At 46.1% G+C, this 24,413-nt stretch overlaps 2 protein-coding genes across 13 annotated transcripts in view; one reads left to right on the forward strand and one right to left on the reverse strand.

Moving 5' to 3' along the window:
• Nucleotides 1-6,446: 6,446 nt before the first annotated feature.
• LOC120899594 (collagen alpha-1(XI) chain-like) lies at nucleotides 6,447-16,308 on the forward strand. The gene is made up of 13 exons (XM_040305617.1): nucleotides 6,447-6,513; nucleotides 7,122-7,548; nucleotides 9,555-10,117; nucleotides 10,181-10,927; nucleotides 10,999-11,361; nucleotides 11,429-12,355; nucleotides 12,439-12,483; nucleotides 12,556-12,762; nucleotides 12,824-13,399; nucleotides 13,466-14,275; nucleotides 14,334-15,063; nucleotides 15,137-15,321; nucleotides 15,400-16,308. The coding sequence occupies exons 2-13, from the start codon at nucleotides 7,356-7,358 to the stop codon at nucleotides 15,763-15,765; spliced, it is 5,712 nt and encodes a 1,903-aa protein (XP_040161551.1). The 5' UTR covers nucleotides 6,447-6,513; nucleotides 7,122-7,355; the 3' UTR covers nucleotides 15,766-16,308.
• Nucleotides 16,309-16,644: 336 nt separating this feature from the next.
• Nucleotides 16,645-24,413, reverse strand: part of LOC120899595 (flocculation protein FLO11) — a 70,826-nt gene continuing 63,057 nt past the window's right edge. For 9 of the 12 annotated variants that reach the window (XM_040305619.1, XM_040305624.1, XM_040305623.1 and 6 more), the window contains 3 exons: nucleotides 23,224-23,529; nucleotides 20,005-20,222; nucleotides 16,645-19,908 (listed from right to left, as the gene is read on the reverse strand). In XM_040305619.1, coding sequence (XP_040161553.1) covers nucleotides 19,787-19,908; nucleotides 20,005-20,222; nucleotides 23,224-23,529 — 646 coding nt within the window. In that variant the 3' untranslated portion in view covers nucleotides 16,645-19,786. The remainder of the gene's footprint in view (nucleotides 19,909-20,004; nucleotides 20,223-23,223; nucleotides 23,530-24,413) is intronic. The other 3 variants (XM_040305626.1, XM_040305629.1, XM_040305628.1) reach the window with 3 other exon arrangements.

A 24,413-nucleotide genomic window follows, 5' to 3' on the forward strand; every position in this document is an offset into this window, starting at 1 on the left:
TTTCCTTACACTTTCACATTCTTTGCACCATGAGATTTCAGTGGTCGTTTAAAGGGACGATATTATTAAAAAGTGACTAGAACTGTTCAAGTTTGTACCTTCACTGGTTTTGTATCATTTTTAATGAAAAGTGCTGTGGCTTTATAGATAAAATTGATTTGAAATTGTGTAGTTCTTAATGTCTTCTTCTTTATCTTCCTTTTCTTGTTCTTGTTCTTGTTCTTGTTCCTTGTTCCTTGTTCCTTGTTCCTTGTTCCTTGTTCCTTGTTCCTTGTTCCTTGTTCCTTGTTCCTTGTTCCTTGTTCCTTGTTCCTTGTTCCTTGTTCCTTGTTCCTTGTTCCTTGTTCCTTGTTCCTTGTTCCTTGTTCCTTGTTCCTTGTTCCTTGTTCCTTGTTCCTTGTTCCTTGTTCCTTGTTCCTTGTTCCTTGTTCCTTGTTCCTTGTTCCTTGTTCCTTGTTCCTTGTTCCTTGTTCCTTGTTCCTTGTTCCTTGTTTCTTGTTCTATTTCTTATTCTTGTATTTTATACCCTTTTGTTTTCTTTTTTGTTTTCTTCTTTTATGCCACAACGCTTTTTTTACTTTTTACTTATTTACTTATTTCTTTCCTCACACAATCCGACCTAACACAAATTTTCAGTAGCTTTCAAATCGGTTTGATTTATGGCTTTGTATCTTAATAACGAACCTACCAGTTGTTGAATGTTGGTTGAATGGTTGTTGTACCTTTATCTTTCATGAATACATCAGTAACAGTCAAAGATATCAGCAAAAAATAAATCAAATATAAACAAATACAAAGTTTGTCCTACTCCATACTCCACTACTTCCCATTGTTCGCATGTCGCTGCGGAGATCATTATAAGGCCCGTCCAGCGCAGCACAAGATGAGCTCATCTTGTCGTTTCCGTGACCGATGATGGCGGTAACGAGCGGTTTCCCAGTTGGAACGTAGAAGAAGAGAATGGGGTTGCCTTTGCTACAGCAAGCAGCAGTAGCAGCAGCAACATTTCCACTTTATGACGTTCTGTGTAACGAACCACCAAAACCCACCGCCAGACCCACACCAGGAACTACACCAGGCACGAACAGAGAATCCGGATGATCTCTCTCGTCCGTAATTTCGCACCTCGTTGTACTAACGTCGCACAGGTCGCTTTTCGACCAACGGGCACCATTACTAGTAGCACAATGGGTGTGTGGGAGCCAACATCTTCCACTGTTCCCCCGCAGTCCTGACAACATTCCGACCAGCTTCTGGTACGCTGGGGGGGGGGGGGAGGGGGGGGCGAGCACCGTTGCTGAGGAATGCTGCCGTGATGCTGATACTTGTAAAACATTATTATTATTGTGAGAACGGCACCAACTGGTGTTACGGTGTACACACGCGGTGCGGTCGGTTGCTCGCGACCGGTAGGTTAGAGGGCCGTTCTTAAGCCCCGAGTTTGCCGCAGGACGATGGCTTTCGTGCTGAACAATAGTGCCGCCCATCGGAAGTTGATGAGAGATTTTTAATGTAGCCAATGTGGCCACAGCGGGGAGAAACACTGGGGAACGGTTCCTCAAAGGTACGACGGCACATATCCCTGAGGGGCATCCGTTTCTCTCTGCTCGATGGAAGCTGGTTCTGGTTGGAAGCTGTACCGTAAGGTGTGGTTTTTTTTTAAAAAAAAAGAGGGAGTTCAACAGCGGAGAAGTGGAAAAAACATCATGAAATATGATTGTCGTTGAAAAGGGCAACATGGAATTAATCTAAGCATAGCATTTTATTTCATCTTTCCGGTGGAAAATGATGGTAATAAAGAGGGTTTATTATAAATCAACTTAAGGTAAAGCCTTGTATGCTTGCGTGAAAAAGTCTCCCGTACTAAACAAAGGACAATTTGTTGGTTTTGTCACCTCTTTTTGCTTTGGATAAACAAAGCATTTTCTGTAGAAAAAAAGGTTGATAAGTAAATTTATAGCAATTTCAATTCCAATTCGAATAGTCACACACTCTTCAGCATGTTTTTTCGGTCTTAAATTTCAAGAGTTTAATAATAAAAAGTAATCCTTCATATTTATTATTATTCCACAAGGAACATCAAATGCGATTTTGGAAACAATTGCAACGGAATAAAATCATCAACCATCCATCAACCAGTGCCTCAAATCTCAACTAATTAATCGCCTACAGCACTTCATCGATTCCTTTTGAAATGCCCCAAATCCAATACTTATCCAGTGAATCGGCACTTTTTTCCCTCACACACTCTACCCCTCTCTTACACACAGGGGTAAAATAATCAATCTGCACGATTTTTGTTGGTGCTCGATCGAAACACTCGATCAGTGATGGAGGAGGGCATAGCCCGTGGGCGATTAGATGGGTTCGAGGGCACCGAGCACAAAAACACCATCTCTATTACATATCGATTATTTATTTTACATCAATATTTCAATTCGCTCGCCGAGAGCCCGTGTGCACAATCAATCTCGATTGGGGGGAGGGAGTACAGTGTACGATGGTGTACAGTAGTGTGTGTGGATTTTCTGCCAATGTCATTACTGTGCCACTGCCAGGTTGGTTCGGTGTTTTCCCCATTTGTTGGGCCATGCTATATGCTGGTTTGTTATGGGCACGGAAACGAAATCCATGGACAGAAGGCGGAAAAGGGGAGCAAGAAGGGATAGGGATGAGCATAAACACAGAAAAGCAGCCAACGTTGGTTGGCAAAGGCGAAGAACCGATGTGGTGGATGAATGGGTATTGTGTACTGAAAGAGATACGAGTCCTAAAATGTGTCATTTGGCAAAGTGGAAGCTTTAGGTGTAACCGATGGAAAGCAGGGATGGTGGAGAAAGGGCTGTCCTATCTTCCTAGATCCCACTTTAAATTCGAAAAATGTTAACGATTCGTAGTTTTTGCTTCGGTTTTACAGACTAAAAAAGCAATCATATATACTTATACTTATTAAACTTATATGGGGAAAAAATCCTGAGAGGTCCCTTGGTTAAAATATAAAATGGAGCAACATTACAAGTAGAGATGGGAAAAACGAATGAGAACTCGTGCAGTTCGTTCAGTTCTTTTAAGTAAGCTAATTAATTGGGTTAAATTGTTTGTTTCGTCTGCATGTAATACAAATCAGAAAGGATAGGGAAGGCTCTTGTGAACTGCCTGTCGATTAAACGAACGAATGAGCTAATGATGAGTGTGTAGGATTGCTCCCCATATTAGATAATTAAATCTCGCTTCTCGAATTTTCTATGGGAGCAAAAATTAACACAGTTACCAGATTCACCGGAGAGCGCTAACAAGTGTCAAGCAAGAGCTACCCGCCAAGGACTCTATGCAAGATTTGCTAGCAAGGTGATATGAAGGTGTAGAATTAATTCAATCTCCAAAATCTGTGCTGTTAACTAAATTCTATATATTTTCTGGGGATACTGACCACGAAGCTTCCCAATTATTAACTAATACAACACCCTTTGACTCAATGATTCGTATGACTAACCACGTAGATGGTGCTACTGTTAAGTGGGAAGTAGTTACTTTATCGCCTCATGATGGCGCTGCTGTTGTATTATGGCTTAACTAAGGTGTAAATCAAATTGCCTATATTTTGGTGCACTTCAATCCTAAACAATGAGAATGTCTATTCAGTAGCGTAGTTTAACTCAGCACATACTTAAATACTTAATTCACTTTCTAAGAGTCATGGAAACTACTGTCGATGTGGAAAGGTGAATCATTTTTGATTCATTCAGCTCTAAAAAGTGTTAATTAAGCTCACTAGCAGTTTAAGTTTAACACATACTTAAATAATTAATTTACTTTCTACGAGTCATAGAAACTACTGTCAATGTGGAGAATTAAATCACGATTCATTTAACATTATTTATTCAACTCCTAAAAGAATTATTTAAGCACACTAATTACTTAAAGCATTTTGAGTGAGCATGAAGAGTTTAATCTCAAATGAGTTTAATCAGCTCTTTATGATGATCTAGTTAAACTCATTCAATGCAAAGATTTATTCAGACTCAGAATGTTTGAAAAACAATCTATTTTCCAATACTTTTCCCAGCAAAAAACGAACACGCCAATGATACGGAGGAAGATAAGTTATTGAGAATAAAAAGCACCTTTCTACCTAGCTATGGCTATAGCCCTGCACCATACACCATCATTTCGATACCTTTTCGGTGCCATTTCGAGGGCCACCCTTTTGTGTGCCACCGCTTCCCGAACAACTAATGACACACACACAGAGAGAGAGGGCTGTGTGCGACATCAAAGGTAAACAATTTGTCACGTTCGGAGCAAAGCGTCAGCAAGGATATTGATGATACCGAATGTCGTACGCCGCCCCGTACCCAACTAACACAGCGCGAAAGGATTTTCGCCTCCTGATTTCCTTCTGCAACCATACCGTCGCTTTGGGATGTAAAAAATATAGAACCGCGTCACCCCATCACCACACCAAGCCCACTGAAAAGCACTGGGAACTGGGGCAACGCCCGGCCTGTGGCAGTGATATGTGTGACAGCACACCAAAGTGAAGCAACGGCAGGCAAACAAAATAAAAAAAGCAAAAAACATCGCCGACTACGGCGCAGCGGCTTTGCGGGACAAAGTGAAATCACACTCGATGAATATTCAAAATGGATGAATAGGAAAATGCCATTTAGCCTTCAGCCGCCCGCCTGTCCGCCCTGCTTCCGGGGCGAATCGGAAGTGAGTGATTTGTTGCGGGCGAGGCTGACTGGGCGGGAAGCTGGAGAAGCTTGCGCTAATGGAATTGTCATCTGCCCGTTTCTCGCGGCAAGAAAACCCCGTACGCGTCAGCTGCGCGCCTCGGCAAAGGTCCACTTTTGTGCCGCACTATTTGCTGGCGAGCATGTGGCGCACATAATTGCTGTGCTCGATTACCCAGCGCTGGGTGACAGTCGTTCGGGAGTTAGCTTCATGAAGAAGGAAACCATTTTTTGTCACTTCATCTCTCGTGCTACATGTTTCTGGCTAAAATGATGTCATTTGCATGTATTTCATGGAAGAAATGGGATATTTTTAATCAATGCGCTCTGTAAGGTGAGATTTGTACGTGGATTGCATACCATTCAGGCGCATTTACCTGTATGTAAGCAATTTACACCTAAAAAATGGCGTTTTTAAGTCAGTTTAACCTCTGAAAACGTAATTTGCAACAGTTTGTCCCACTGCAACAATGTAACGGGACCCAGATGTGGGTGCCATTCGAGTGCAAGCAACAAAAAAAAAAACAATAAAACAAAAACATCCTCAGCAACACCCATCGTGCAAATGAATGATTTTTACGAAATTGCCCCCAAAGTCGCACCAAATCCTGCACGCGTGATGTTTCGCCCAAGCAAACAAACTGGCCGCTCCGGATTATGGACCGTTCACAAGTGGTTGTGCGCCGCCGTACACACCATTTACAAGACCCACCGTACTCTCGCCGCACGTTCACTTACACCGCGCCTCGAGAAGAAGTGGCAACAGCAGCAGCATGAAAGAAAAACAACGAACACGTGGCTACAAAGCACTGCCTGCCGTTGATACTCCAGCACGAAGCGATTGCCTCGCTTTTAGGTGGATTACCTACCGCCAGCAGAATGTGCCCGTTGCGCTGCGGAACAAACGGAACAAGTCGACGGCGAGTGGGTTTGTACGCTAATTTGCCATCAATCCCACAGCGACGCACGCTGGCAAACCCGATCAGAAGATCTGCTCCCATCTGTTAAACTAATCAAAAGCCATCAGTCAGATTGCTTTCGGGGCTGGGGGAACGGGTCGGGCGGTTTTGGAACGAGCGGCCTGAACGATGACAGTGTCAGCGCTGCGTCTAGCGGTTGCAGAACGGTTTAATAGATTTTCCAACGCGCGCGCTCTGTGATGTTAAGCTTTCCGCAGTCGCCACATGTGTTATGTAGTGCAATCGTTGAATCTTCATGTCGTTGTTGGTATAAAGAAGTCTTATTAAGCGACAAGTACAACATGCTTAGCTTGGCTATAATTTTGTGTGTCATAGCTTGCAGAATTAGAAAATTGATGATTTTCTTATAATTTCCGAAGACATCTGCGCTTAATTTTGGTTTCTGCCTCTTGTCGTAAGGGTTTTGGGTACAATTTTTTAAATTTAGTTAGCAAGTTCGACCCCAAACATGTCTCACAATCTCTCAGCGCGATTCTATATATTTCACAGCTAATCTGTGCGTGTCTTGCGCTCTCTCTCTTTCTTTCTCCACAAATAGTACTATATTTCACCATTTCCGAAACATCACCACACACACTCACACGCACGCACATTGCCATTGCCGGGTAATCACTTCTCCAGCTACGCGCGAAAGAAGTAACAGCAAGAACAGTCCCAAGCTGTCGCGCAAGACGCAGCGCAATCAGCGACAGCTTCATAACGCACCCGGCAGTAAAAGCCCATGCGCAGCCCGACTTCCGATCAGTCGGTGATCGTTGTTCGTGGCCTGCAGATCGGAGTGTCCGGTGCCGTGAAAAGTAGGTGCAATTGTGTAGTTAGAGGTTCATCTTTACATTCGGCTGGTGTTTGAAATATTAGAAATTGTATAAAATGTTAAAAGTTGTGCGCTCAGTTCAGCTCAAACCAAATGACAGCATTGAAGCGAGATCAGTTTGCGAAACTAAAAGTTGCTCAGTGCCCATGCAGTGTGGTTGCTTCGGAAGTTTATCAAAAGCACCCTTTCCTGTGTAACAGCGTGCGCTTAGATTGGACTGGTAGCCTAATTTTAGTGTGCCACGCAAACTAAGCTGGTTGATAAGAATACAGCTCGCAGTTGGCCCCTATACTCCAGCAATATCTAATGCCGAAATTGTGGGAACAGGCTGCCGCTGAGTGTGCAGGATTGATAAAGTGACCAAGAAGCGAACGGCAAAGAGGAAAGGATAAAATAGAAAAGCGTGTGTTAGAACGGGTCAAGCAGTTCCAACATCTAGTGACACAGTTTCGTACGGTGCTCTACATTACGGATTAATTTTGCCCAATTTTATAAAATGATCTTACTGTGATTTAAATTTCAATGTTCGTGCAGTGTTTTACCATAAATTTAACTTAGTTTGTTTTCCCTTTTCCCTGGCTTTTGATGCAGTGAAATCATCCGACACCGGAAGCGACAGAGATGTAATGTCTGACGAGTAAACGTCCTCAAAAATTAATCGTTCATTAAATGTGCGTTAGTGCTTGCGGTTGGAGTAAAGTGAAAAGCGTAAAGCTATTGACAGGTTTAATCACAGCGAGGAATAAAAATCACGTTAAATAACGGCTGCGTGTGTATGCGCCAGGAGTGGAATTTTTCGTTCCGTTCCGAGGCGCTATAGAGGACATGCAGCAGACGCATCCACAGTACGTCGGCGTGTCCTTTCAACGGCCCCGAGGGCGAAGGAAGCGACACGCGATGAGCACCCCAAGTTGGCGGTATGGTGTGCGGCGGGTGGCATCGCCACTGTTGCCCCTGTTGATCGTGGGCGTTGTCGCTAGTGGGCTAGTGGTGTATGCAGCTGCCGAACCACGAACGGGTAAGTAGTTAAGAGTGTCCCACATTAATAGAAAGCAGATTAAAATTGTTAAGAAAACATTTAGTGTTCAAAATGATGATAGCTAAACGCCTAAAAGTATGCAATATGTAAGCAAAATGGGATTATTAAATATTACTTCATCGTTTCGTGTAACACGATGCAGATTGATTGAACCATATTGGTTTAATCAACGTAAAAACTCATTGGACGCCACTTAAATATTATAAAGTATAGTACATTTGATATTTTAAAATAAGTAAATGTCTAAAAACAAATAATTGCTGTCAGTGCAAATTAACATGTACGACCGTAGGATAAAGCAAGTAAACCTAACCGATTATTGACCGATCGGCACACTCCCATATCCCTTTGATTTGCGTCCCGCCGCACCAGAGGCGTTGTAATCGTTGTAATCATAATGATAATCGCACCGCCAGCAACATCATAAGCACTGTCCGTGTCAACGCTTTGGGGAACGCCACGCTGTTAATCTGCGTAAACACACCAGCAGCACACGCACACGCGGCAATGGGGTTGGCGAATGGCACGCGATTCCAAGCGCAAAAACGGCTGCAAACGAAGGCTTATGGAAATTTATGGGTTTTAAATCATTGCTCTTCACCGGCCCCATGTCTTGCGTTCGGAGATGATGGGTGCAATGTGCATCACTGCATCCGCCATACATTGTTACGCGCCATGTGTTGCCCACGGACATGTGTTGTAATTAATCTACATCGAGTGCGAAAGGGAGCCGCGCGATACAATCGACAACTTTAAAAACACATTGGAACATTGTATGGGCGGTGGGCGATGGGGCTGAAGAATGTATTAAATTGCTTGCTGTAGTGTAATCCGTCATCACGTACGCTCATTGGCACAAAAGTCTAACGAAAAAAGATAGAAAAGTTCACGAAGCTCGGTCAGCTAGAGTTAGGCTCTCTCGGTTGTTGTTGGGTGCATTTAAATATTGCACAATGAACCAAAAGTGTGGATCGCAACAGCAGGGCTTAGTCGTTTTTGTTGAAGGGCTTGGACATTGGAAACACGCTAATTCTTTGCGTTTTGCATTGTTGAACAATGGGGAAACCTAGCACACATGCACATGGTTCGGGGTCGGGTTGTAAATTATTGATGAAATACATCCAAAACACAATCACTAATCTCTGTACAATTTTCAGAGCCTGTTGCACAGCTTTATCCTTATTCGATATCGCAATTCGAAAATCGTTTCAATTTTATTTAGACAATTGTCACGCTACTGGTTATAAAGGATAGTTGTTTTTTTTTTTAATTTTTTACGATGTCTAGAACGATCACATGCGATTTAAAATACTGTCGATGGAATTAATATCATATTTTTGTTTATAAGAGTTTGCTTTGTTTATTGTTTTAGATGAAAGATCACATTTTGAGTTTGCATGTTTCGATGAATCCAACGAGTTTTACGTATATTCAGGCCTTATTAAATGTTAGCACGGTCTCGTAGTACAGTTGTCAACTCGTACGACTTAACAACATGCCCGTTATGGGTTCAATCCCCGTGCCGCCATACGTAGGACTGACTATCCTGCTATGGGGGGAAATCAATAAGTCATTGAAAGCCAAAGCCCACAAGTGGTACAGGCAGGTCTTGACCGACACTGGTTGTTGAGCCAAAGAAGAAGAAGAAGATTAAATGTATAGAAGTTTTCTTTAGTACGTGGCAAATCTAATGCAGGCTGCATAGGGTAATTGAAAGCATCTGAAGGATGTTTGACTACACAGACATCGCAAATATTTTTGACTGTTTCCCAAATTTCATGTCAATAAATCACCCTGCAAATATGCAATAGAACCAGTCCGTCTCTGCTGATACTGATACTACTACTGAATTGATACTGTTTGGGATTTGGGTTTTGAAAAAAATCTTCCTCACATCTTTAGACAAATTCAAAATAAATTTAGAGACAAGTAGAAGTAGTTCTTAGTAGATGCAATAATATTCACTTACCTTTCAATCTCTTCAGATGGTCTCGTCGACATGATTGAGCAGTTCGGGATGCCGACCCTTCCGTCCGGTGTTTCTCCCACGACCGGGATGTGCAACGGCAGCCGCAACCAGTACCAGCCTCATCCGGAACCGGCCTACAGCATGAACCAAGACACGGTACTCAGCATACCGACGATTGAAAGCTTTCCGGACGGGTTTCCACTCGATTTTTCGCTGCTGGTAACGCTACGGGCCAGCCCAAACCTCGAGCGAGCGCCACTGTTTGCGGTGTATTCGAGCGATTCGGACGAGATACTGATGCTGATGGTTGGGCGGGATGTGGCCCTGTACTACTACGACGGCAATCCGGAGGATGACGAGCAGGACCAGTACCAGAACATGGTCAGCTTCGGTGTGAGCGTCGACGACGGACGGTGGCACCGGTTGGGCGTGAGCGTGAAGGGTAACTCGGTAACGCTGATCCTGGACTGTGGTACACAGATTACGCGTCCGCTGAACCGAAGGCCTGGAGTGCAGCTGGTGACCGATGGGCTCATCCTGACTGGGGTGCAGCTGAACGAGGAGAATGGATTCTTTACGGTGCGTTTCTTGGATGCCACTGACTGCTAAGATCTGTAGAATGTATTGAATTTGAATTTCCAGGGTGATCTCCAACTCTTCATGATCGCAAACACACCGGATGAGGCGTACAACATCTGCACCAAATATGCTCCGGACTGTCTGGGTGGATCCGGTGGAGCATCAACATCTTCCGGTGGGTCTTCGGGATCTTCCTCCACAGTAACACGCACTGTCACGATACAAAGCACACGGACGGTATCGAACGGTACTGCAAGTGGATCAGCAAGTCGTACTCAGAGTAGCAGCAGTTCCAGCTCTAGCTCTAGTTCTAGTGCTAGTGGAAGAGCTTCCTCACAAGCGGGTGGTGCCAGCATTCGTGATCAGGTGCTGCGAGAGTCAGTATCCGTTGCAGGTGGAAGTGGTAGTAGTTCAGGAAATTCGCGATCGAAACAGGCATCAGCTGCAGCTGCTAGTTCGGGAGGTTCCGGAAGAGACTTCGTTGATCTGTACGGTGATGGCGAAGGCCTGGAAGTGATTGGAGATGATGATGACTACTACAACAATCTGGAGTTTGGTGGAGATCTCAGTCGAGTGAATACTGCCGAGACTGGTGCACGAAATCGAACGGCTGCCGCTAGTCCAGGGGCGTACGATCAGCTGCGTCCTGGAGTGCTTCCTCTGCCCGATCCAGAGTACGATGCTTCCGCTGGAGGAGATCCAAGATTGAGTGGTGCTGGAGGTCCAACTGGAAGTCCTCGCGATGGTACGGAGAACCGTACCAGGACAGAACCTGGCAATGGTTATGGTCCAGAGTTTGAGGAAGAAGAGGTAATTGAGGAAATTCGATTCTGCGGAAATTCTGCAATAAAGTGTGACTTGTCTTTGAATCTTATCTAAAGGACCGATCAGTTGGATTTCCTGCCCAATCTACCGTTACCATCGTGGGAGGTGTGAAGACCATTCGAGGACCTCGTGGACCTCCGGGAGAACCTGGTCCGAAAGGTGATCCGGGTCGCGATGGATTGAACGGACAATCAGGACCTCCGGGACCACCGGGCCATGTGTTCATGATGCCACTGACCTCAGCCGGTAATGAAAAGGGACCAGATTCGCAGGCGGAAGCACTAAGACAGATGCTGTCCCAGCATATGACGGCGATGCGCGGTGCCGACGGTCCGATGGGTTTGACCGGAGTGCCAGGGTCTGTAGGACCACCGGGTCCTGAGGGTGCCAAAGGAGAACCGGGCGATGTTGGTGAACCGGTAAGGTGTTGTTTTCCATTACACTTCCACAGTTTGATGGACTGAAATTGAAATGTCTTTCTTTTAGGGACCGATTGGACCTCGCGGAGGTGTCGGAGCGAAAGGACGCGAGGGACGTCGTGGCCGATCGGGACGAGATGGTGAACGAGGAGCAACCGGGCTGCAGGGTGTCAAGGGAGAGCAAGGTCCAATCGGATTGCCCGGCTTTCCGGGCGAGAAAGGTGAAAGGGGCCGACAGGGTGCGTCCGGAGAGAAGGGAAGCCAAGGACACGATGGCGCACAAGGCGAAGACGGTCCGCCAGGATTGCCCGGTATGCCCGGTGAACTAGGTCCGCGTGGATTCACAGGTCCACGTGGATTTCCCGGCCCATCGGGGAATCCCGGTCTTCCCGGGTCTGAAGGTATTCCAGGCTCCAAAGGAAACCCAGGCCCCCAGGGTCAACCGGGTGCACCAGGTCAAACAGGCTCTACCGGTCCAGTAGGTCCACCGGGACCGCAAGGAAATCTTGGACCACCAGGCATTCCCGGTCCACATGGAAAACCGGGCCTACCCGGACTTCCCGGAGCTGATGGTCCACCCGGTCGTGACGGTAATCCAGGTATCGCCGGACCGAAAGGTGATGTAGGACCACAGGGCGTTCAGGGTCCGATAGGATTCCCGGGCAACCGGGGGCCGAAGGGTGACGATGGTGAACGAGGCTCTGCCGGTGATAAGGGCGAAAAAGGTGAGCAGGGACACGATGGCGATAAGGGCGACATGGGAACGCCGGGCGAACGAGGCCATCCTGGAGTGACGGGAGCACCGGGATCGGAAGGACCCGAGGGACCGAAAGGTTTCGAGGGACCGCGCGGTGAGACGGGCATGATGGGACTGACCGGCGACAAGGGCAAGCAGGGCGTGCAGGGTTTCCCGGGCTATCCGGGACCGCCGGGCGACAAGGGCGACAAGGGTTCGTTCGGGATGGCCGGCCTGCCAGGTGAAAAGGGCGAACGGGTAAGTGATGGAAGGGTTTAGAGATGTACATCCAAAGTAAGAATGAATGGACTGGAAGTAAACGTGTTCTTTTTAATTTACAGGGCAATACAGGACTTCAAGGCGAGCGTGGCGAAGTTGGACCAAGAGTAAGTATTCCCTCGAATAAAGGAATCATTATCAATCGTCATCAACATTCGATTGTTGCTCCTCTTTGCTAGGGATTCCGAGGACCTCGGGGAAGACGCGGTGCTGATGGAGCTACCGGCCCCAAAGGAGACACCGGTCAGCCAGGCTCACCGGGCGCACAGGGAGAAATCGGCATGCAAGGACCGGAAGGACCGCGTGGCTTTATCGGACTTCCAGGGCCACCGGGCAATAATGGCAAGGATGGACCCCCGGGAGCTTCGGGCGAACGTGGACCACCGGTAAGAAGGTCATTCACTGCACAATTTCAGTTCACTTCACTCATCATTCGGTATTTTTAAGGGTGAAAACGGAAATCCAGGCCCCATCGGTGCTCCCGGTGTTGTAGGACCGCAAGGACCGACGGGCGAGCCAGGACCGGTGGGAGAACCGGGCATACCGGGATTGCCTGGCCTTCCAGGTGAACCGGGTGTACCAGGCGACACTGGCAAGGAAGGACAGTCCGGACCACCTGGACCTCCTGGCAAGAATGGCCCACAGGGAGGTCAGGGTCTGCCAGGATTCCCGGGCGAACGAGGCATGATGGGAATGCCGGGACTGCCCGGTCTAAAGGGAGAGCTCGGACTGCCCGGACTGCCGGGACCAATCGGTGACAAGGGCCAACCCGGAGAGCCCGGTAAGGAAGGTCCGCCCGGAGCGGAAGGACGCCCAGGACCACCCGGACCACCGGGTCCAGGAGGAGCAAAGGGTGAGCGGGGTGAGCAGGGACTGGTTGGACCGGTCGGACGGGACGGTTTGCCCGGGCAGCGTGGTTTAGCTGGCCCGCCTGGCCCTGTGGGACCACCGGGCGAGGACGGCGACAAAGGTGACATGGGCCCGCCGGGCGAGAAGGGTTTCAAGGGTGCCCAAGGTGAAGCGGTAAGTAAGAAATACTTTAAGAGGACATTATAATGTTACTAAAATCGATTGTTTCCCCGCCTTCAGGGACCCGTTGGCTCCCCTGGATCACAAGGAAGTCGCGGAGAGCCAGGAGCCGTTGGACCACAAGGTGAAAAGGGACCTCCAGGAGAGATTGGACGCACTGGACCGAAGGGTGAGGATGGACCGACTGGGTTGCCTGGATCACCAGGACCAGCGGGGCCACAGGGCATGCCTGGACCTCCGGGTATGAAGGGAGGCCGGGGTGACGATGGTCCTCCAGGATCGATTGGACCGGCCGGACCACCAGGAGAACCGGGTCGTCGTGGACCACGCGGTGCTGAAGGTGGTCCTGGAGCTCCAGGATCTCCTGGGCCGCAAGGAATTGCCGGCGAACCCGGTACACAAGGACCTCCTGGACCAATCGGACCCGAGGGCAAGGAGGGCGAGAAAGGATCGATCGGACCGAAGGGAGAGGAAGGAAAGTCTGGACCACCGGGTCCTCCAGGAAAACGAGGGCAGCCAGGCTTGGAAGGACCGAAGGGAGTTGCTGGTCCACCAGGATTCCCGGGTAATCCGGGTGAGCCGGGACTTGTGGGACCGAAAGGAGACGTAGGAAAGGATGGAGACGACGGAAAGCAAGGCGAACCAGGGCTGCCGGGAGAACCAGGACCTCCCGGACCTGCTGGAGAAATTGGTCCCCCAGGAAAGCTGGGACCCGAAGGACCTGCAGGACTACAAGGAACGACGGGATTGGCGGGCGAAAAGGGAGACCGTGGATTGCCAGGTCCTCAAGGAAATCAGGGACTCACCGGCCCTCAAGGAATGCCTGGACCGCAAGGTCCACCTGGTCTACGAGGTTCTCCAGGACCATCGGTAAGTTGTGGAATTAACTCCAGACATTGAAGCACCGCTAATGCGTGTCCTCTTTCAGGGCGAAATTGGTCCCGTAGGTAAACCGGGCGAAAGTGGAGCACCGGGCAAGGCGGGCGAAGTCGGCACCAAGGGCCCGAAAGGTGATCGCGGGCGGCGTGGCCTGAAAGGACATCGCGGCGAGCTTGGACTTGTTGGGCTCAAGGGTGACGCCGGCGAGAAGGGTGACAAGGGCGTCCGTGGACTGCCCGGTCCGGAAGGCTCCAAGGGCGAACCGGGCCCGGTTGGACCGCTGGGGCTGAAGGGTAACGATGGACCACAGGGACCGCCTGGACACGATGGTCCCCTGGGACCGAAAGGCACAGAAGGTGTGGCAGGCCTGCGGGGAGAACCAGGACCTCCGGGACCACCGGGGCCGCCCGGACCGCCAGCCGATGCACCACTCATCCCACCGGAGCTGCTGTTCCGCATGAACGAGTTCACCATGACCAAGGGCGAAGATCGACAGAAACGTGAGGTTGGCGATGCGACGGCAACGGAGCTGGACGACGAGCTGCTCGAGGTGGACGACTTTGACGAGGAGATACTGAAGGTGGAACCGCGCAAGAAGAGCAAAAAGAAGAAGACAAAGTCGAAGGCGTCGGATTTGGGACCGAAGTTCCTGGACATGTACAGCTCGATCTACTCGATGCGCCAGGAGCTCGATCGGATACGGAAACCGGTCGGTACGCGGGAGAATCCAGCCCGTACGTGTCGCGATCTGCACCATGGACATCCTCAGTTTAAGGATGGTAAGTGTTTGTGGAGGGTCTGGAAAGGGTTTTTGGCTCGAAAATGGTTTGATTTTTCCCAAATTCCCGACAGGATGGTACTGGATCGATCCCAACCTCGGCATGGGAGACGACGCGGTGTACGTGTTCTGTAACATGACGGCGGCAGGCGAAACTTGCGTCTTCCCGGACATTCACAGCTCGCAGATGCCGACGATACCGTGGCGCAAGGAGAACGACAAAACCGACTGGTACTCGAACCTGCGCGGAGGTTTCAGGGTGAGTTGTGCGATGCGAAGCTGTGGCTGGAAGATCGGCAGATCCCTGATTGCAAATGTTCACTCAATATCGTTGCAGATATCGTACGAAACGGTTGGCACCGTGCAGATGACCTTCCTGCGGCTGCTTTCCCAAGAAGCGTACCAGAACTTTACGTACGCCTGCATGAACAGTGTCGCGTGGTACAGCACGAAAGATGAAAGCTACGACAACGCGATACGGTTTCTGGGCGAGAACGAGATCGACATTGGGTATGACAATTCGAAGATCAAACCAACTGTCCTGGTGGACGGCTGCAAGACGGGCCGGAGCAAGAGCGAGACGGTGTTCGAGGTACGCACGCCTAAACTGCAGTATCTGCCGATTATCGACTTCTACCCCGTTGACTACGGACTGCCGCAGCAAGCGTTCGGTTTCCAGGTGGGGCCAGTTTGCTTTAAATGACAGAGCTTCGTTCGATTAGCTACAACGAAAAGGATCTTTTATCATCGTTAAACATGTATATGATTTGTGAGGTAATCGGAGCATAGTTGTAGGTTTAAGATTAGTATTTAAAAGATAAAAAGACACACACACACACAACGCGCGAAGAAAGACGAAGAGGAATCGAGGATAGGATAAGAACATCGAAATAGTATTTAGAATGATAAGAACGAACATTTACCGATAGGACTGAGCACATTTGTTAGTCAGGAGAGGAATCGACCGATGATCAGAGGGAATAGCAATCACACACCTTCCAATCATTGTTACCATTGTTGTTAGACCTGTTCTAAGATGTACATAGATATCTTTCCCCATTCCACACATTTTTAGAAAAAAAAACACACACACAAATACGCGCACGTGCATTACAGAAAAAAAGATTTGGAAAGGAGGAGCAGCATAATTTATAGAACAGCGAACACCACGAAAAGCTAAGTGATGCTCCAGGCACTGCCAAAGATCGTTTGTTGTTGGAGAATAAATTATGAAAGGATATGAAACAAACATTAGAAAGTATTTGAAAAAAAAAACGCTTAAATGCGATGAAATATTTCAACCAAATCGTCAAACGCTTCCATATCCCATCCGCGGTGAAACGCTTCAAGCGACATCTGGTGGCATTTGTGCCCAGCCTGGTTGTAATGGTGTAATGAAAGTGGTTCTCAATATTCATTTTTTAAATTCCTTTTTAAACGTAACTGACAAAAAGAGTGCTAACGTTCGGATGAGACCATTTTCGCTTCAAAACTACCTCCACCGAAGGAAATAAAATGAACCGCGCTACCACTTTTTTTTTTCTTCAATATTAATTACGAGCTGTAACTCTATCATTGAGCCTCCGGAGTTCAGATTTGTTGGTTTGTGTATATTTTGTTTTACTTTATCCGCATCCCGTGTATATGTCTCCACGCGCCCTTTGACATTACCGTATGGTGTAAGTTTACCTAGTACGAATTACACACATCTCCATTCCGCTTACTTACTAACATCTTATTAGCAAGTGTTTTAGCGAACCTCTCTGCGTACGGAGATGATCTCGAGGCTTTGCATGATTGGTTTCTGTTCTTTCTCTCTCTTGTCGTCTTGTTCTTTTTATGTTTTGCGCACAGCTTAGAATTTTAACTACCATGAAAACACGCTCGCGAAGAGGAGCAAACGAAAACTCTCGCGCACTCAGCAAACAAACAGCACAATGGTTCGAAATGCATTTCTCTTTGTTTTTTTTTAGCTGCAACTACATTAAACACGATGGAATAGGTTATTACCTCTACGTGTGTGTGTATGTACTACCTAAACAACGCATCTGTCAGCGCTATATAAGAGAAAACAATCAATTGCTACCAAAGTTTTTGAATGGTATTTTTGTATTCGAAGTTGAGAAATGTTTTAATGATTACTTTTCCTAACCGTTTTGTTTTCATTCTTGTTGCTTGATTTGCTGCTATTAGGCTGAATTATTTGATTACGCTCTAGTTACGTTCACTGTTTGCTTATGTGTGTGTGTTTGCTATGCATTGCTGTCGCGCCTTGAGCTTTGAAAATGTTTACTTGCAAATATGATACATGCCTAGGATGCACACTCACACTAAACTGGATGGAGACATTACGCTGTATGTATGTGTGCTGTTGGTTGCCACTTGTTCATCTTGTTTCCCTGCTGGTGCTTCTTTACAACTTTACATTGCAATTGATTCTATTCGTAACTGCACTCTGTGTTAGAACAGTTCCAACAAATCTCCTTTCGCTTTCCTATCAACTAGAGTTAGTGACACGCGACGCAGTGTTGCACTTCGTTTACTCTTTACATACAGCAGCTGTTGTGTGTGTGTGTTTGTTATATACCAGTTAATTATATACACTGGACAAAAGAAATAAATAAAACATTTAATCTGGTTTGAGAAAGGGACAACAGAGCAACATTCTTTCTTTAGAAAAAAACAAATACCATGCTTGCACGCGTTCTTCCACGCAATCAAAGCTTAAAGTTTGGATAATAAAAGGCTATAATTTTGTCTTACAATATGACCCTAGGATGACCTGATTATTCAAACACTTTGATTACCTAAAGGATCCAGTGCTAGGAACATAAACGGTGCGTGCAAAAGTAATACAAAACCAACCACTACTACCCTAAAGCACAGCGATTGCATTCATTTTTCGCAGCTGATTTTACAAAGTAATAATTATAATAAAAAAAACATTCTTGAAACATAAACAAATTTCATTTGCTTTCTTCACATTTTTTTACGTTAACTGGAACGAATTATAAAAGGTAAAAGAAATAAGATTAAAACTAATGATACTACAGTAATAAAGTAATATAATCGCTCTCTGCTATACACACATACACACATATACAGTGTTTTTGTTGTTGTTGCTTTTCTTTTCCCGTGTCTTAACGATGCGTAACCACAATTTCAAGAGTAAGGGAGCTGTCCCTTTTTCTTGTTTGTTTTTATTTTCACCAGCGGTGTCCTCCCATCCCCTCGGGAAGCACGTGAAGAGGGCGGAGGGATTCGTTTGTGTTGTTATTGTTTATTACGTCTCTTTCTTACTTGCAGGCTGTGTTCCTGTTGTTCGCTCCTCACTAAATGTTACTTGCCCCGTTTTTACGCTTTGTTCTTTTTAATCAATTCTTCCAAAGCAGTTGCAAACTAACAATTGTTTCTTCGCCACTTTCTTCCACAATTTATGCGCTCGTTTGTACGCTACATCACACGCTAAGCTACTTTTCAACGTAACGGCGGCACCGATTGGAAACGTTTGTACAGAAACAAAAAACAGATGCACACACACAAATAAAAAAAAACTGCACACAATCCTAACTATAAAATCCGTTTAAAAATACCACCCAAGTAGCAGTAAATGTGTGTAGCAGCAGCAGCAGCAGCAGCAGGTTACATGCTAGCACAGGATTTTAAGCATAAAGAATTCAAATTAAAAAAAAAAACTCTTTAACCCGTTAAAGTTTATCACAACGTAATGGCTTATGGTATTTGCTTCTTCTTCTTCTTCTTCTTTCTCTATTCTGATATAATGGTGTTTGCTGTGCTTGTGTCCCTGTTTAGACAAGATGTATCGTACGGATTCAAACTGCGAAAGAACATTTGGAAGAGAGTGAACTGATTTAAAACAATGGTTGATTACCGAAATCCTTTCCCGCCTTTCATCACACCTCCCTTTTTTACGATGCGTTTTTTTCTACACACGAACAATTTCTTAGATGAGCTTGCCTAACCAAACTGCTTGCTTTGCAATGTATCGCACGGTAAGGAGGGGTTTCTTGTGTGTTTTTAAAAGAAATTGCTGCTTCTTCATTGAACCTGACGTCACTATTGCTCTCTGCTTGGATGCAGACAATGCCAATATGAGCGGATTTTGTATCGCTTCTTGCTGCTGTTAGTAAACATTCACGGTGGTCACGGAGAAAGGATACGGATTTGAAATGAAAAACGAAACCCCCGAGACCCGATACACTTTACATACACACACAGACAGATATCGCACATACAAACACACACACACATAAAATCACACATTCGGGGGGGGGGGGGGGAGGGAGTTTTTCACAACATCGTACATACGTACGGCGGACAACAAAAAGGGAAACGAAACAAAACAAAAAAAAGAAAATACAGTTACGACTACTACACTACTGTACAACACGGCACGGGCGCGCTTTCCTAAACCAATAATCACACACTGTAGTATTGTTTTGTATCATATGCCTTTGCCGGTTTAGCACCGCAGGCAACGCACACACACACACACTGACTCGCGTGAACCGAAGGGGAGGGAGTATGGCAAATACACGATTTGGATGAAGCACGACGACGATGATGCACTCTGCACGCTGTGCTCGAACGATTGTGCCGCAACAACAAGGCGACGCCACATTCACCCGCCAGCCGGTGATGGTGGCGGCCCCTGTTGGGCGGCAGCGACTGTTGGCGGAGCAACTTTGCTGCTACGGTTGCTACTATCTGGGCGTTTCCATGACAACCTGCTTAAATGCTCCGGCCGGCATGCGCGAATGCACCTCGTGGCTGCCGACCATCGTCGTACCGTCGCTGCTGATGTACAGTGCTAGTCCGGTGGGATCTAAAACAACAAGAAGAAAGGATGGTTTAGTAAAACCGGCAGAGACAGAGGGAGAGAGAGAGAGAGAGAGAGATAAAGAGGAAACAAACGACTTACTTTCGGCATCTTCTAAATGGTCCAGTTTGGTGTTTTTCAGCAGCTCGTCTATGATCAGCCCGGTGTTGACGCGCGTGTCCTCCACGCGCCCGGACAGCGTCGGCGCCATGCCGCTGTCCCCGTCGTGGCCGGCGCCCTTTTTCCTTCGCTCCGCCGCCGACTTCATGCGATCGAGTGAACCGGTTTCGCTCATCGGGATCGAGCCGGAGCTGGGATTTCTTAACATCAGCAGCGCGTGTGTGACACCAATGTGCGTGTGTGTGTGGCGCAAAAGCGAGTGCAAGAAGAAAAGGGGAATGGAGGTGGGAACAAGACAAATCCAAAGGATTGTGTTGTGTTTGTGTGCGGGAGCGTAAAAGAAGAAACAAAGAGAATGTTTTTATTAGTATTATTTTCAATTATTTAAAAAAAGCGCATTTTCACAGTGTGTTTCTCCACATCGCCAAACAACACTAATCAACAATGCCAATATACGGTACGGAACACAAGCACAACGATGTTTAACTTCACTAACTGCCTGTTTAAATGTGCAGGACACCACGCGTTCAAGTGGCTGTGCAGTCACAGTTTAGCAGTTTGTGGTTGTAATTCGAACAATCAAATCGAAACATAACAACAAATTGAACGAGATAGAACACAAAATCGTAAAGTAAAAGCACATAACAGAGAAGTTGTATTTACAACAGGTGAGTTAGACATTTAAAACGATTAACAAAAACCCTGCCAACAAAGCTACACCAAACTGAGAAGAAATAGCTCGCGATAAATAATAACAATTCAAAACATAAAATAAGCACACACAGATAAAACGCAGTGAGGTTGTACCAATAATTCAGTGCAAAATAAACGAATCCAATCCAAGCTGTGGTTTGAAAAGCAGTAAATTGAAGCTTATATACATGCATTTTTACAATAATAAATGATTTTTTTTGGTTGAGGGATAAAACAATAAAATGTTTTGTTAATCAAACACTCGGTTTTTAAACTTTTTGACTCGATTTTCAACGACGCCAATCTTAAACGCAGCCAATTTGGTAGTGGAGAAGCAGAATGTTTGCTTTCGAGATGCCAATTGAGGGAAGAAAGAAAAAAAAAGAACAAGAAATAAACAAAATCAAGCAAATGATCAACCTACTGCAAACAGCGCAAAACGGGCGACAAAATAGAGAGAAAGTAATCATTATCAACACAGCGAACACACACAGAGAGAGACACAGAGCGAGCGCAAACGAGAAAGTTGAAAAGATAGAGACAGAGAGAGAGAGAGAGAGATAGAGAAAGAGTTTGGAAGTAGGAAGAAGTAGAAGTAAACACAAACATGTTAGCACTGGGACGTCGGAGCGCAAGCGATGATGGTAGATTGAGGGATGATGAGTTGTTAGTGCCATTGTTGAGCATCGACGGCGTATCGAACCCGGATGAGGATGAGGATGAAGCAACGTACAGTGGCGTCCCGGTCGTACCCGCCGCCGCCTGTCCCATCCCCGTCGCCGAGGCCATCGCCGCCGCCGCCGCCCCCGCCGCCATACGATCGGTCAACAATCCATTGCCACCGGGCGGAAGGGCGACCGCGTCCGTACAGTCGGGCGGGAGGCAGCCGGACCCGGAACCGCAGGACGAGCCCGCCGCCATTCCGGGCCCGACCGACGTACCGGTGGACGACGGGCTGATGGCGCTCGAGCCGGACGAGGAGGTGGTGCCCGCGCCAGAACTCGACGGTGTCGCTAGCGTTAGTGAGGTTAGTTGACGGGTGCTGCCGTCCAGCAAGCGCCGGTGCAAACCACAAATGTTCCTAAAGGAGGAAGTAGGAAGTAGTACGGTAAACGGTAATTATAAAGATAGCAGAAAGGGGGAAAACAGAGCAGCGACACACCAGTAGTGAGAGAGTGTACCAAAAGATTGTGGGAAAATCGGAAACAAATACGCAGAGAAGGAAACCAGAGGTCGGGTTTACATGACAAGGGAACATTGAAGGAGGAAAACAGAAAGCAAATCAAACTACAGGACTGATTGGTTTTAGGTTGATTAATAGGACTTTTTCCGGCAAAAAACAACGGTTGCATTAGTCGATCACGAATAGTATCACTTGTAGAAGGAGAAGAATGTATAAATAAAAACGACACGCGACAACAAGTCAGGGGAAAACGACGAAAAACACAACAAACAGAATGCTTGGAATTGGCATCACATCACAGTGAAAAGATAGAGGTAAAAAACAAAACTGTTTCAAACGGTTTCGACGAAACGATTGTCAAAATAACGTTTTGATGGAGTTTTTTTTAACGAAAATTTAACTCCTCATTGGTATATTATATCATAGACCTGTAATATGGACAAGAATGTTGAGATTTGAAAAGTGAATGTTGTTGAAAAGTGGAGAGATTCAAATGAAAAGTGATTATTATCAAGTGTGTTGTACGAAATTAAGGCAATTAAGTTCAAACGTTACACTTCACATTACACAAACTATGAAAAACTGTTAAAAAACAGAACAAGCTTGCTGTTGGTGGTGTGTCTGTGTGTGTGTGTGGGGTTATCTGACTTTTAAAGTGTGTAGGTGTGTATTACATTAGCATAATCGATACTACTTGTGCTGACAAAAAACAAATGCTTCCACTCTGCAGTGACACGATTTCATATTGCAACGACACGTGAGCAACAAAACAACGCTCGACGCATTTGCTACCATGTAAAACGACAATGTACAGTGTACCGGAACTACTTCTTTGATCACACTGCACTCTATCTACAGCGGAGAAGCGGAGAAGAAACGAACTTCAAGGTGGCCAGACAACGTTCCACGTGTGTCCAACTGTGCCATTGTGTTTGCTTCGTGTGTGTGTCTGTGTGTTTGGCGAGCAAGAGTGGGCTTTTGTGTCATTTACCGTTTTTAAATTTTGCTTGTTGCTTGCTTACGCTACATTACGTTCTTCAGAACATGATGCAGAAGCACACACAAAAAACACAAGAAAAAACACGACATAAAACTGTTGAACACTAGAGAAAGAGTGCGATTCTTTCGCGTTGTTATTTTTCCTGTTTTAAAATCAAATCCAGCATACATTAACGTGAAAAAGGGATAAACGATAAACAACAGCAAACAAACCACTACCTCTTTACTCTCGAAACACACACACAGACAAATACGTGAGAAGGAGGAGCATAAGTGTGAAAAGACTCGCATTAACAACGGTACTAGCATGATTACTAGTCGCTTACTTTAACACCGTCGCACTGGTAGACGAGATGGTGGTGGTAGCGATGGTGGAAGTAGAATTGGAACAACAAGTAGTAGTAGTAGTAGTAGAAGTAGTAGTAGTAGAAGAAGAAGTAGTGGTAGTGGTAGCACAAGTGGCGAAAGTGGTAGCTGCAGTACTGGTGGCGTTACCACCACCGGTAATGGTAGCCGCCGCAGCATGGCTGATGGGCGCAGGGCCGGTGGCAGACTTATGGCAATCGTTTGTCGATTGATTCGACTGTCCCTTTATGATAAACTTAAGTACTACCCGCACTACTGAGCGGAATCTAAACGACGAGTGGGAAAAAGAAAGAAAGAAAGAGAGATAACAGATAAAGGGAAGAGCCGGAAGAGAGAAACAAGAGAGAAAGGGAAGGAAAATGAAAAGAATAAGAGAAAGAAATAAAAGAAATAAAAATAAAACAGTACAGTATGAAAATAAGACGAAAATGGAGTTGTAGAGCTAATCGGTATTGTGGTATGTGGGTTTATTTTCATTTTTTTGTTTTATGTTTGCATTGACGATGGTGACACTTTTTTTTATAGAAAACAATGTAAAAGTGGCATCAATCTTATGTAACTGATGAATTGTGATGTGAAAGGTAACAGTATAATTAAAAAAAATCAAACACTAAAGTAAACATACAAAAACAATTAAAAAACGTGAAAAAAGTATTATAAAACAACAACCAAATCCAAAAATCACACATATTAAACCAAAACAAAACATATTATCATTACAAGAGAAACAAAACATTAACAAAACAAGAGAAAAAAAGTAGCAAAAACCAAAACAAGACAAGACAAATCACACACATCAAACAACAAACACAAACTGAAATATCAGTTTGTTTACAACAACACAGGGGAAAGGGGGTAAAATGACGAGAAGGAGGAAACTAAAAGCGTTGAACAAAACTTGCAGCAAGCGAACGGCGACGACGATGACGACGACGACGATGCTGTAGTTTAAATTAGATTCGGTGGCTTCAATTTTGTCCGTAATTTCATGACTCACATAAAAAAGCTTTTCTTTGAAGTACTTATTTTCCCTACGCTTACAAGAATTGTTGAAGGAGCGATTTTGCATTTAAAATTCCACTGCACTATGAAACTATAGGTGCAAGCACCGCCACTACCCTGCGGCTACTGTACAGCGGAAAGTGTTGCC

This window comes from Anopheles arabiensis, chromosome 3, assembly GCF_016920715.1.
Source record: "Anopheles arabiensis isolate DONGOLA chromosome 3, AaraD3, whole genome shotgun sequence".
Lineage (NCBI taxonomy): Eukaryota > Metazoa > Arthropoda > Insecta > Diptera > Culicidae > Anopheles > Anopheles arabiensis.

Coding starts and splice junctions, on each gene's coding strand:
- LOC120899594 (XM_040305617.1), top strand. CDS start 7,356: ATGCAGCAGACGCATCCACAGTACGTCGGCGTGTCCTTTCAACGGCCC. Junction 7,549..9,554: donor AGCTGCCGAACCACGAACGG/GTAAGTAGTTAA, acceptor CAATCTCTTCAG/ATGGTCTCGTCGACATGATT. Junction 11,362..11,428: donor CGGGCGATGTTGGTGAACCG/GTAAGGTGTTGT, acceptor TCTTTCTTTTAG/GGACCGATTGGACCTCGCGG.